Here is an 11,874-nt window from a genome sequence, read left to right on the forward strand (position 1 = left end):
GTTGAAATAAGTGACAACACAACTGCCCAAGCAATTAATCAGTCCGACCTATCTGATGGAACACATCAGTCTAAACTGTGCTAGTCAAAAGCTAGTTAGTATGCGAATATGAAGGCTTAAAAGCAATTTAGAATTGCATTACAACCACCAATTGCTGCTCCCTCAATTCGGTGTTGCTGTTATCAAATAATAAAGGGCCATGTACAAACAGCAACGACTAGAGAGGCTTTACTGGAGTTATGATCTGAGGTATTTCAGGCCTAAAAAAGGTTAGACAAGTGTGTTTAACTGGATGCCTGTTTGATCGCTTTTACTTTCATTGAAAGACTAGCATTTTGTCTCTCTTTTATTATTTCTTGCAAGGAGCCAGGAAGAGCCTTAATGCCAAAGTGCACTGCTGCTCTGTGGCCCAACATAGAAAATATAGGCTATATAGCTTCCAGATGTGCAGGGTTTTTCCTACAGAGGAATTTTGTGACCCCTCCAAAGAGATTTTCACCGGCAACACAGGAAAATCACAAGCACCAGAATGATAAGAACTAAGAACTAGTTGTTGTTTTTTTTAAACTAGGGTTTCGTTTACTCAATCATAACAGACATTTTTAGTTTATCAAACCATCAGAAATAAAAGGAAAATGCATAGATTTCTGTCAAATAAGGCAACACAAACCCATTGCCTCCCCTTAACATGGACTGATCATGCTTATTGTCATGCATATTCACAAGCCAGATTCCCATTCTGAGCCAGAAAAAAACAAAAAAACTTGGATGTGTATGTGTCAGATTGAACATGAGAAAAAACATTGCTCTTTCTCAGTGGATCTTTTATGGATTTAGGGGAGACAATTCCATTAAAATCTTTTGATGCTTCTTAAAACCATGCAGCTATGAACACAAACAGTTTATTTGGATTGACCGAGTTTACATAGCAGGAGTGTTGTAACCTAGTGTAATTTATTGCATTTGAAAACCTGCCTAAGCATACAGCAGTTGCACACATAGTATTCCACGCTTATGTTGTGCTCTTTGTTTGTTAATCATGTCAATGGAATGTACATTAACATCCATAGATAACACTTGAGTTTATATCTTAGCATGTGTGTTTACTACAAAGTCTGTTCATTGCTGCTCACTATTCAGCCGTGCAGAAGCTCATAATGAGGATATGTGCCTTTCAATAGTTAATAAGATGTAAATAATGCATCTAGTTCTATGTCACTCTATCTACTCCCTTTGTATCTTTATATAAGCCACTGTATATATACAAATTTTATTTAAATCTCAAAATGCTCTGTATTGCACAGTGATGAACTGTACATAAGCCTGTAATGGCGACTTGTACAGTTTGCGGTAGTACGAGTTACATAATGCATTAAAGCCTAGAAGCATGTGGAGTGCATTAAAACCAATACTGCCAATACTGTACATTATAGTCGATGATTTTTCATATGATTATAATGTCATCCGTTTACAAACAGTCAGCCATCAATATCCAAAAATACACGTGTTTTCATCAGCAAATCATTTCCGTCATTTCTGTTGAAGTTCCACAGACACTGTACGCTATTTATTGTATCAGGTTATGTGAAATTATTGTACAGTGAAATCTAGATAAAAGTCAGATAACACTCTTAAATGGAGCCCCTAGAAATACGTTTCTCTCTGGTGGTGGTTCCTGCCACTGAAGCTTCGGCAATTAAACAACAGCAAAAAACACATTACTTACACTGCCACAATGCATAAGATACAATATGCATTAACATGAATGTATAAACAAATTATACAATATGGAAAGGTGTCTATTACATGGGGCAGATCACAGCTTAAATTATTTTTCACATCTACATCTTTAAATACCTAAACATGTCAGAAAATCAAAAAACAGTCTAAGATATATCACCAATGTGCAGTGGTGAAAGATAAAAATTTGGCACTTTGCCATTGCTGCTATATTATGTGTTAAAGAAGAAGATATGTAGGCAAAAACAAATAAAAATAGCATATGGCCTGGTATATTGCCTTCCGGCCTAGGTTTCACTATCGGAATGTATTCCAACAACCTCACTGCAAAATTCTGGAGCTACATACTAGATAAATGGTTAAGCTTTCCAACCTTTAAAAATCAAAGCTTTTACAAGAAACCCTCTGGGGTCGGCATGATACAATTTCTATTCTCAAAAATGTGCAGAATTAAAAAACTGATCCCACTGTGCCACATCATTTGTCCCCCACCCCCAGTTCACTGCACCTTGAATGTTAAGCTCAGTACGTTAAGGCGATAAAGGTCCCTTCTGTTCCCAGAGCCAATTAAATTAGTTAATATTGCAGATACGGTGCGTGTTATTGGTTCACACACTCTGCCTACTAAGACACCAGAGGAGGGATGCAGCTTTGGAGAAAGGCCAGATTTCTTATGACGATATAACATCAAGACAAGTAAAGAAACTTCAGCCCTGAAGCCACCTGACATCAAATCTTTGTCACGTATTTTTTTGAGTTGAGCAGGATGACTAATATTTTCCAGCTCAGACAGAGTTTGCTATCTACTGGATTCAAGTTGGTGACAACTGCATGTACAATGTTGCCCTGTGTCAAAATCTGATGGAGTGCAACCACATTACATCAGGTGTATGACTACATCTACAATGTGACATGATTTAATGTTGATTGGGTAGGAAATGTGGGTGTACGATAGATGCAGAGAGCGAGCTTGACTACAGGAGGATGGTAGAGAGACTTGGAGACAGGAGAACATCCAGGCACTGCTTGATTTTCTATTCAGTAAGAGCTGGTGGAGGCTGTGGCAATTCTCTTCCCAATGTACACCCTAGAAAAAAGGAGAAAAAAAAGGCAGAAAATGAATGAAATTGAACCAGCTGAACAAAATGCAAAACTGCATATAAACATTTTGGAAACAGTGAAAATGTAGCAATAAAATAAAACTACTAATCCGTATTAACGGATTTTGGTTATGGTTAATATACATATTTTTCTAAACATCAATAGAAATATGATATCCTAAAATAATAAGGTTGCAGGGAACAGCAGCTTCTTATTCAGTTTCTGGTTCCTATTCTGTTCTCAAGCATTTGAGGGCCAAAAGCAACACTGAATATTAGCATTCAAGAAGCCTAATAACAATAATTACACTTGCTGTGAATATGAAAATCTTTGTATTAAAATCTATGAAACACACCATTTGTTTTTATGCATTTTAAAATTAATTTATCAGTAATAAGTACAAAAGAAATAAATGTAAGAATGCTGAATATTAGCTCTGATAGCTGGCCATGCTAACAATCGTCCGACCTCTACATCATTTGGGGCTGATTTGCTGCAGACTGTGTCATCGGCCTGTGGAAATTAACCAATTTCACCACTTTCCCTGTTAAATAAGTGGCCCCATTCTGACCAGGCAGACCGAGGCCATAAATTGCAGTCATCTCTGTCACTAAAACAGCTGTGCACTGATAAACTGACCCCTTACAATGGCACATCATGAGTCAGCAAAGTACCAAACTGGTGCAAGCGAACAAAAAACACTGACATGCCCTGGGGTAAACATAAGTACGCCACCACAAAGGACATAAAGCAAGACAGAACTGCACAAATTCAAACTTACCCAAGACCAAGAGCCAGGATGTGTGAGATGAGTAAGGAAGGGATGAAAACTTTGAGGAATTCAGCAGAGAAGATGCCACCTTTCTTCATGACCCCACTCTTTCTCATACTGAGAGATACCGAACGTCTGGGGTGCCTGAAGTGGAACTCCCTGAGCAGGATAATCAGTTAACCAATTAATAATTCAAAAAATTCCAAACACAACTGATGGTCTAGTAGTTAATGATTCTTGCACTAAATATCTGCTTACTTTGGTGGAATGTTTTCTGGTCTGCTCGACCAATCAGCGACCCAGTCTACTTCTTTGTTCATCAAGATGTCTTCCTCTCTGTCCCTCTCTAGACCATCTTCCTCTGACTGCAAATGTAAAAGTAAAGCAATTAGATAAACGAAAACACTCGAAAAGGGGTTGAACATTACAGTTTAATATGCAGCTTTACCTGACTACCTCTTGGGCTGGACATCTCCACATCAAACGTGATCTGACCCTCATCCTGCTCTGGACTTGGTGGCCTGTGAGGACTAAATCAACACATTAAGATGAGAGAACAAAAAAACAGTCTAACAATGAGCTCTCGTTTGACCTTTTAAAGAGCAAATCGTGACCTTTACGCCTACCTATCGCAGGAGGAGTTACTCGGACTAGATTCATGCTGTGCATCCAGGAGGATCTTTTCCATGTCTCCATTGTGGATGGAGGAGGATGATGGCACATGCTCTAGTCCTCCGATCAGGGTTTCATCGCTTTCGGGCACCACTTCTAAGGTCTGCATTGTTTGACTCATGCCAGCATTCGCGTTTATTTGGTCTGCAGCGGGTGGCATTAGCAGGCTGGTCTGCCCGCCCTGGGCCCCTGTATTCCCATTCAGCTCCAGCTCTACCCAGGAGCCTTGGCAACATAAAGAACAAGAGCATGAAAGGAAGAGAAATTAGGCTTGTTGTGTTAAACCTAACAGCTGTTTGTGCACCACGCAGACACACACCTCTGTTTTTTGTGAGATGAAACAGCTGACCCACATTTCCTGCACCACTGACACTGTGCATTCAAATGAACTGCCAGTGCACTGCATCCATGATCGCATGCATCTCTTTGTGCCACTGCCCCACAAACAGCTCATACTTTCCTTTTTTTTTTTCGAGACGAGGGGGGAGTTATGCAATCTCCTAAAGCCTGCAGGCTTGGGTGAGCACAGCATGTTAAACCTTGTGACTGCATGAGACGCCCTTTTACCGATTTGGGCTGCTGGGTGAAAACACAAATCAAATTTCTGCAGATCGCACGTAAACATGACCGACATCACATTCACAGATCGAGTTTGCCGTCAATGTTGCTCCCGTGTGAGGTCTTGCATAACTGTGGTACGAGACAGTTTGCCCAGACATGTCGCTGTTCCAGCTGTGTCACATGCAAACCAAGAAACGTCCCGCTATTCTGCCCCAGATAATGTTTAACTACAAAAATACACAGTTCATCGATTCGAGCCTGAACACACCTTCTGGGGGTTGGAATGTGTTTTTGGAGCCATTTGTCTACAGGCATTTAGGAAAACATCCGCTGGCTTCCTTTGAATTGACATTTAATCAAAAAGACAATAGCCTGTTGGATAAACAGTCTTCCACACAACTCGTCCGAGTGATACGATCGATTATCAGAAAATAAAAAAAATAAAAAAACAACGGCAGACAAACAGAAAATGTATTTAGCCTTTTGTCCCAAACTTGTTTTCATTTCGGCTTGAGCCCGCCCAACGCCGATGCTTGTACATGATTGGCCCACGACGTATCAGTCAAACATTTGTCGCAACGCAATTGGCTGCCTGGCGGTGACGTCAAACAACATCACCCTCAACCCCTCCCAGAAGACGAGGAAATTCCATCCCCGATGTAACTTTTACAATAAAACCTTCATTACAATAATATTCTCACAAATACACGCTTTCGCTAAGAGCACACAGAGTAGCATTGGTAACACGGAGCACGGAGAACCTGCCGACAGTACGTACCGTGGAGCCCGGGCTCTTCGTTATTGTTTTGTTGAGCTGCAGCGGTGGACATGTTGACTACCCAGTTTTAGCATTCAACATGACACGCAATAAACTACGATGTGCGCAGGCGCAAAACCCGTCCAGCTTCCAGACCATTGACTGTATATCAGGAGGTCCAGACAGGCTGCAGGTCTGTGATGGCCATTGTTTTTTCCTTTCAAATAGATTTTTATTCAACAGTCAACACAATCGTTTGTTGCAAATGTACATGACTCAACGATTTAACACAGTCTTTTTTTTTTTTTTTTTTTGCAATAACAGTAAGAAAAAATAATGTTTTTCGCATAAAGTAGAAATATTTGTGCAGTAACATGGAGTCTGTTTATGACTTATGCACATATATACAAATATGAGCTGTGCCCTGGTCAACTGCCATGCTGTGTTTCTGAGTCATCTGAGTCTATGGAGGGTTTATGGAGGACTGATGATAGTAATAAGGTCGACCCCTATCACCTCCTGTTACTCACTTGGCAAATAAATGCTGTTACCTGGCTGGACGTAGCTCTTAACGTGGGCAGGAGGGCACATCCATTAGTAGTACATGCTGTAGATTAGTAGAGGATGGGTCTGCACTGTTATATTCTTGCTGAATTATGAATGGCTTGTTGTTTTAAAGAGGGAGATGGTATTGCCCTCCACATGTGCTAGGAACCTGTTCTCAAACCTGATCCATCCACACACTGTTTCAGAAAATACATTTCTCAAATCGATGAATTAGTGTATCTGTTTGCAGAAATCTGCACAACTTGCAACTCTGAGTTAGCAACTTGGTGATCAAACAGGCCTAAAATAAGCATCATGTTCTGATAATGTATTACAGGTACACTGCAGTAACGAAAGTGTTATGTTGATGGGAAAGCTCCACATTACTGTATGCACACAGTACATAATAAAACAGTATAGGCATTTTGTTCAGAAGTCAGGTTTGAAATTCTTTATTACTTTTCATCTAAACTGTACTTTATTCCATTTGACAAAGACAAACAAAGCTGTACAATGAACCATTCGTAGTTTTTCCCTAACAGATCACCAAAACTCTTACAATCTTTACTCGAGAGCCCCTTAAAGAAACAACCAAAAAACATACAAATTAATGAAATTCACAAAAATAAAAGTGCATTTTATTTTTTTAACTCCTGTGATACATTAGACATGTATATAATGCTGCTGCAAGTGGAAAAACCTCATAACTCCAATTTTGACAGTTTCCTTGAGATTTTGTGATGTTTTCTACTTTATGGAGGGCAAGCTTAGTTAGCCATTACAGAAACTTGAATTGTTATTATTATTTTTTATATAAAGGATGATTCACCTGTAAATAAGGCAGTTTTTGTTAAGAGTCCTGAAAAGCTGCTTTCTTGAAGGTACAAGGTTTTGATCACAGAGCAGCGGTAAATTCCCCTGAGCAGTCTCCTGTCTGGCACGCCAGAAACTTCAAGAAACATACTTGATTATCTTTTTTCTTCTTAATGCTATAAGAAAGGCAATAGGGTTCGTCGGAACATCTTTGTGGTTTACGCTATAGCCTTGATCAATAGCTACTGTATGAAGACGAGATGAGGGGAAAGAGAAAAAGATTGTTGGTTAGTTGTTTTTTCACGAATGTCAGTAACTGTTTTTTTTTTTTAGTAATGCTGCAATGGTCATACAGTCTGATGCCCATCTCTGCTGTCTGCAAAGATGAATATTTTCCAAAAGCCAATGATACCTCAAGATTTTTTTATTTTTTATTTCTTTAAAGCTAACTTGCCAGTTTCAATGCAGCACTATTTTATTCAGGATAACAGTTATTTAAAGGTGAGTAAGTAGATGCTCAATTGGATGAATGATAGGACAAGGCTGACCACTGATCTCATTTTGAATGAATCTCTCTTCATGCTAACTGGGGGCTAACTGATTGGATCCTTTACCGTGGAATGGGACAAAGGTGCCACATTATACAGGTTTACACATATATGACACGACTCAAATGACATGAATCACCTTCACAGTTTTGCATTAGACAATAAAGCAAAGAGTTTTTGTTTTGTTTTCAAAAGGTTGCAAAAATTAAGGAAAAAAAAATAAAAAGATTAGCAAAGTATCTTGTTACGAGAAGACATTACCCAGAGCCCTGAGAGGGTGTCACTCTACAGTAGTTAAATAGGTGGTTAGTTGTTGGCATCTTAGTGATTAGAAAACCATTCTCTGACGTAAGAGTGACACTTACAAATATGATCCAGTGGACCAAGAAGCTTCGTGCCCTGATTTAATGGCTTAAAACATAATTTTAATGAAATGAAAAATTGTGCTATAATCAAGCTGTTTGCTCCAGAATAGAATAAGACTCTCTTCATTACAGACATTTCACGTTTCATAAAAGTAAAAGAACAGGTGAAACAAAGTTCACTAATGACAGAGCCAGGATGCACAATAACCAGGACCCTGATAGCAGCTCACCTAAATGGAATGCAGCCGTTAGCATCGACACCTGCGCTTTTCCTGCTCTGACGATCCAAAATGTCTGCTCTGAAAAAGTTCGACTGGCAGCATTGGACTGAATCATGATGTTGCAAAGAAACAGCAAAATTTAATGTTTATGAAGTTTTTTTTTTCCCTCCTTGTCCAATACAGTCATTTAAGACCACTACTATTAAACAATAACCTGCAAGTGCTTCACAAATTCTCCTGTTTAAATAAGCAAGTCTGTATAGGAGAGCTGCACATGCGTCACAGGAGAGAGAAGACGTTTCATATTTCAAAATCAGCCACTCTGCCGTCTAGTCAATTGCCTTGACTAGCTGCAGAGAACTTGATTTAACAGTTTTAACAATACACGTTGATTAAATATGCCTTTCCAATGTAGACCCACGAGGGCCCATTCATTCACAGCGAGCAAAAATGATTCATTAAACAAAACCATGGCACAGAAACAGAACGTTAAGATCTAAATTAACTCAGAATGTAACTCTGAAGCATCCAAAAAAAAAAGTTCTACATAAACAACAGTTACAGTCGGCCAAATAAAAAAACAAAAAAAAAAAAAAAAAAAAAAAAGAATACAGTTATAGTGCTTATCACTACAGACGTACTGACACCTGAAAATACTTTTCTTTGGACATCCCACATCAGAAACGACACACTTCCTTGATGTCAAAAAAATCTCTAGCTTTCAAACAAATACCTGCCAGGATGAAGAAAATGTCCCAAAGCCATGTGACAAAAAGGTTACCTGGTTATTAAGCAACCTCCCATCTACAATCAGTCAGACAGCTAAAGAAACTACAGTGATCAGACTGTAATCCTATTGCCTTAATTTATACAAAAATAAATCAGCTATAGTGATTATTCTTCTTTTTATCAGGTACAGTACAAAACATCATATAAAATAAAACAAAAAGTCTACAAACAGAAACTAGATCCAGAGAGTAAAGCGATCGATCAATCTGCAGCAACACAACAGGCTTTGCGGGGAAGCTGGCAGCAGCACTCAGTTTTGGTGCCACAGACCACAAAAGAATGAACACACCATTACGCCCTTCCACGTATATAAGCTTTTGTCCTGAGCTTTATATGGTTGTCTACACATGTGCAAGAGTGACCAGTCGGACCAGAGGCACCTTGTCTGCAAGACAGCTTGAAATGAATACATGTTCAGAGTGTATAGGACTGGTTACTTTGGCATGATTAGCCACCATTTAACTCCCAAAACCACAATACCTGACAAGTGTGTGTGTGCCCGCCAGTCTTATATCCATGTTAAAGGACTACGCTGGCGTTTACGACTAGAAATTACATTTACATTACTGCTGATCATTTCTCTAAATGTAGCCATTTCAATACACTATGAAAATCAACTTAGCGTCTATATTATTGAACAGTGAGTCAAGTTTTGGTGCAGCTGAGAACAGGAACTGTTTTGAAAACCGAATGCTCAAATGTTCGGGACACTCGAAAGCTGCGGTTTTGACATTTAGCTAATTAAAAGCAATAGTATTTACAAACAGAGATCCTAATCCAGAAGATGAACATAAAGACACACAGATGTTGTTGTGAGGAGAAGGTGAAGACAGTAGATTTTAGGTAACTCTCTTTTAGTGTCAAATGTTACAGTTTACTTGCTTACTGCTGTGTAACCAAAAAATTATTTTGATGTAGTCAAAGACGACAACAAGTTCACGGTAATAGAACTCATGTGCAGTCAATTTTAAGTAAGTTGGCATTTTTTCTGTAGAGAAATTAATGTAAAGCAGTGGCTGCTTTAAAGTTAAAAATGATCTAATAAATATTTGTACATAGTGGACAAATGTTAGCAGTAATGTAAGTTATATGCCATTCTCAGAGAATGAGCTAAAACACGGTAAAACACTAGATTAGTCCTTTAACAGCATAATCATACTGTACATTAGCAAAAAAAAAAAAGAAGTGGTGAGTGAACTTGGCAACTTGACAAATACTGGACAAATCGAGTGGAGTGTCGACAGCTTGTATTAGAAGTGTTTCAGGCCAGTACGAAAAGGAACTTGGTGACAGCAAGACATAAAAACAGTAGAAAGAATTTCCTATTCAAACTAGTAAAACATGGTAGCTACAAAAACTTAACAATTGGTAGCTATGACGTAGAAGTGAATCATGTCACGATGGCACAAAAGAATAATGAAAGAAACTAACCAAATATGTGTATTTAACATATTTTCCCTTTGGTTTGGGATGTAGTGGAGTTGCAAATGGTAGCTTGTTAAATGGAGTGCTCCTAATGGAGGAACCCGATGACACTAAATCCCGAAGTCTGGACTCTAAAAACCCTGCATGTTTACATTTGCAATAGAAAACTGTGCATGTGATGGCCTGGTTGGATGTACTCTGGTAATGCCACTGCTTCTTGTTGACGTACTAGGTGTTGTCAGACACACTAAGGGTAGATCTTATCAAGATTTAGGGATTTAGCTAAAAACAGACAGCTATTGTTTATATTGGTATATCAGAGCAATGGGGCTCAAGCAGAAACTGGGATCTGAGCGGTTCAACAAACGCTAGTTCAGCTTTTCCTGGAATATGTACAGATTGTTGGTGGTGGCCACAGCGATGATGTTGTCCAGAGGATGCCAGGCAGTGTGGAGGATCTTCTTGTTAAAGTCCAGACTGTCTACACTGATCTCATCCTTTTTGCGCTTCCCACCTGTGCTTACTTTGCGAGGTTTCAGGACCGATCGCGGCTTGCTGTTTTCCCGCGATGCTTCAAGGGTCATGTCCTGCCGGTAACCTCTGTCGAACATCCTGAAGAAGTTGTTGTAGGAACCCGTCATCACAACACTGTGGACAGACAAGGTATGAGTGAGTCAGGCAGCAAACTGAGCAACATCTGTCTCTACATTAACCTCAAAATAATCTTAGGAAAAATAAAGACAATGAAATAAAACCCAGAGGTTTACTGTTCTTTGTCATGAGCCACCACAAGAAGCATGTACAGAACAACCCCTGTGCCACCCACACAAAATCATGAGCAGCCTTACGGTCTGCACTGAGCTGATAACCCCAGCAAGTGATAAGGTTAGTGTTACTGAGGTCATTGGTGTCAAATAGGCAGTCTGCCCAAAATGTCTGGGTGTGTTATGCATTTTGTGTGTCTGGTGATGGGGATTTTTACAAATTCAGAACTGCATTAAAGTTCACAGAGCAGTCGTTCTCTTGATGACAAGCTTATGCTCACTGGACAGTAAGAAACAGTTTCTCACCTGTCGTTCCCATTCCAACAGCACTCAAACTTGTCGAAGATGCAATCGTTCTCATAAAGTGAACACAGCTTACTCCTGAGATATTCATGCACCTGTTAAAAGAAAGCAATGAGGAGGTGATAGAGTTATAGTCAACAGCTGTGCGAAAGAGAAACATTTCAAGAGGCCTCGATATTTTCATTATGACTTATGTAAAGTGCCTCAGTATGGTGCAGAGACAGAAGAATGTCAGTCTTCAGGAGCAAAACTGATGAAGAAACTTTAACAGCACTAATTTTGTCGAAAAATGACAGTGGTTACAGACCTGATATGTCTCTACTGGTCGAGTCTCCATGTTGAGATCCCAAATTTTGACGGATAAGTAGTCCCGGGTCATCATGTAGCGTCCACTATGGCTGAACTTTACATCAGAGATGGATGAGATGATTTCAGAGAAGAATGAACGATTGTTTGGATCCTCTGGCTCTTCAAACACTGAAAAAAGAAAAAGATGT

At 39.3% G+C, this 11,874-nt stretch overlaps 2 protein-coding genes across 2 annotated transcripts in view; both read right to left on the reverse strand.

Moving 5' to 3' along the window:
* Positions 1 to 935: 935 nt before the first annotated feature.
* On the reverse strand, positions 936 to 5,713 carry bnip3la (BCL2 interacting protein 3 like a). Its single transcript, XM_008280838.1, has 6 exons — positions 5,625 to 5,713; positions 4,240 to 4,510; positions 4,062 to 4,143; positions 3,872 to 3,978; positions 3,623 to 3,772; positions 936 to 2,827 (listed from the first exon to the last, which is right to left on the reverse strand). The coding sequence occupies exons 1-6, from the start codon at positions 5,674 to 5,676 to the stop codon at positions 2,779 to 2,781; spliced, it is 711 nt and encodes a 236-aa protein (XP_008279060.1). The 5' UTR covers positions 5,677 to 5,713; the 3' UTR covers positions 936 to 2,778.
* An 864-nt stretch (positions 5,714 to 6,577) lies between these two features.
* Positions 6,578 to 11,874, reverse strand: part of ppp2r2aa (protein phosphatase 2, regulatory subunit B, alpha a) — an 11,783-nt gene continuing 6,486 nt past the window's right edge. Inside the window, exons 8-10 of the mRNA XM_008280839.1 lie at positions 11,685 to 11,854; positions 11,381 to 11,472; positions 6,578 to 10,958 (exon numbers count right to left, since the gene is read on the reverse strand). Coding sequence (XP_008279061.1) covers positions 10,679 to 10,958; positions 11,381 to 11,472; positions 11,685 to 11,854 — 542 coding nt within the window. The 3' untranslated portion in view covers positions 6,578 to 10,678. The remainder of the gene's footprint in view (positions 10,959 to 11,380; positions 11,473 to 11,684; positions 11,855 to 11,874) is intronic.

Source organism: Stegastes partitus, unplaced genomic scaffold (genome assembly GCF_000690725.1).
Source record: "Stegastes partitus isolate 25-593 unplaced genomic scaffold, Stegastes_partitus-1.0.2 Scaffold211, whole genome shotgun sequence".
NCBI classification, from domain to species: domain Eukaryota; kingdom Metazoa; phylum Chordata; class Actinopteri; family Pomacentridae; genus Stegastes; species Stegastes partitus.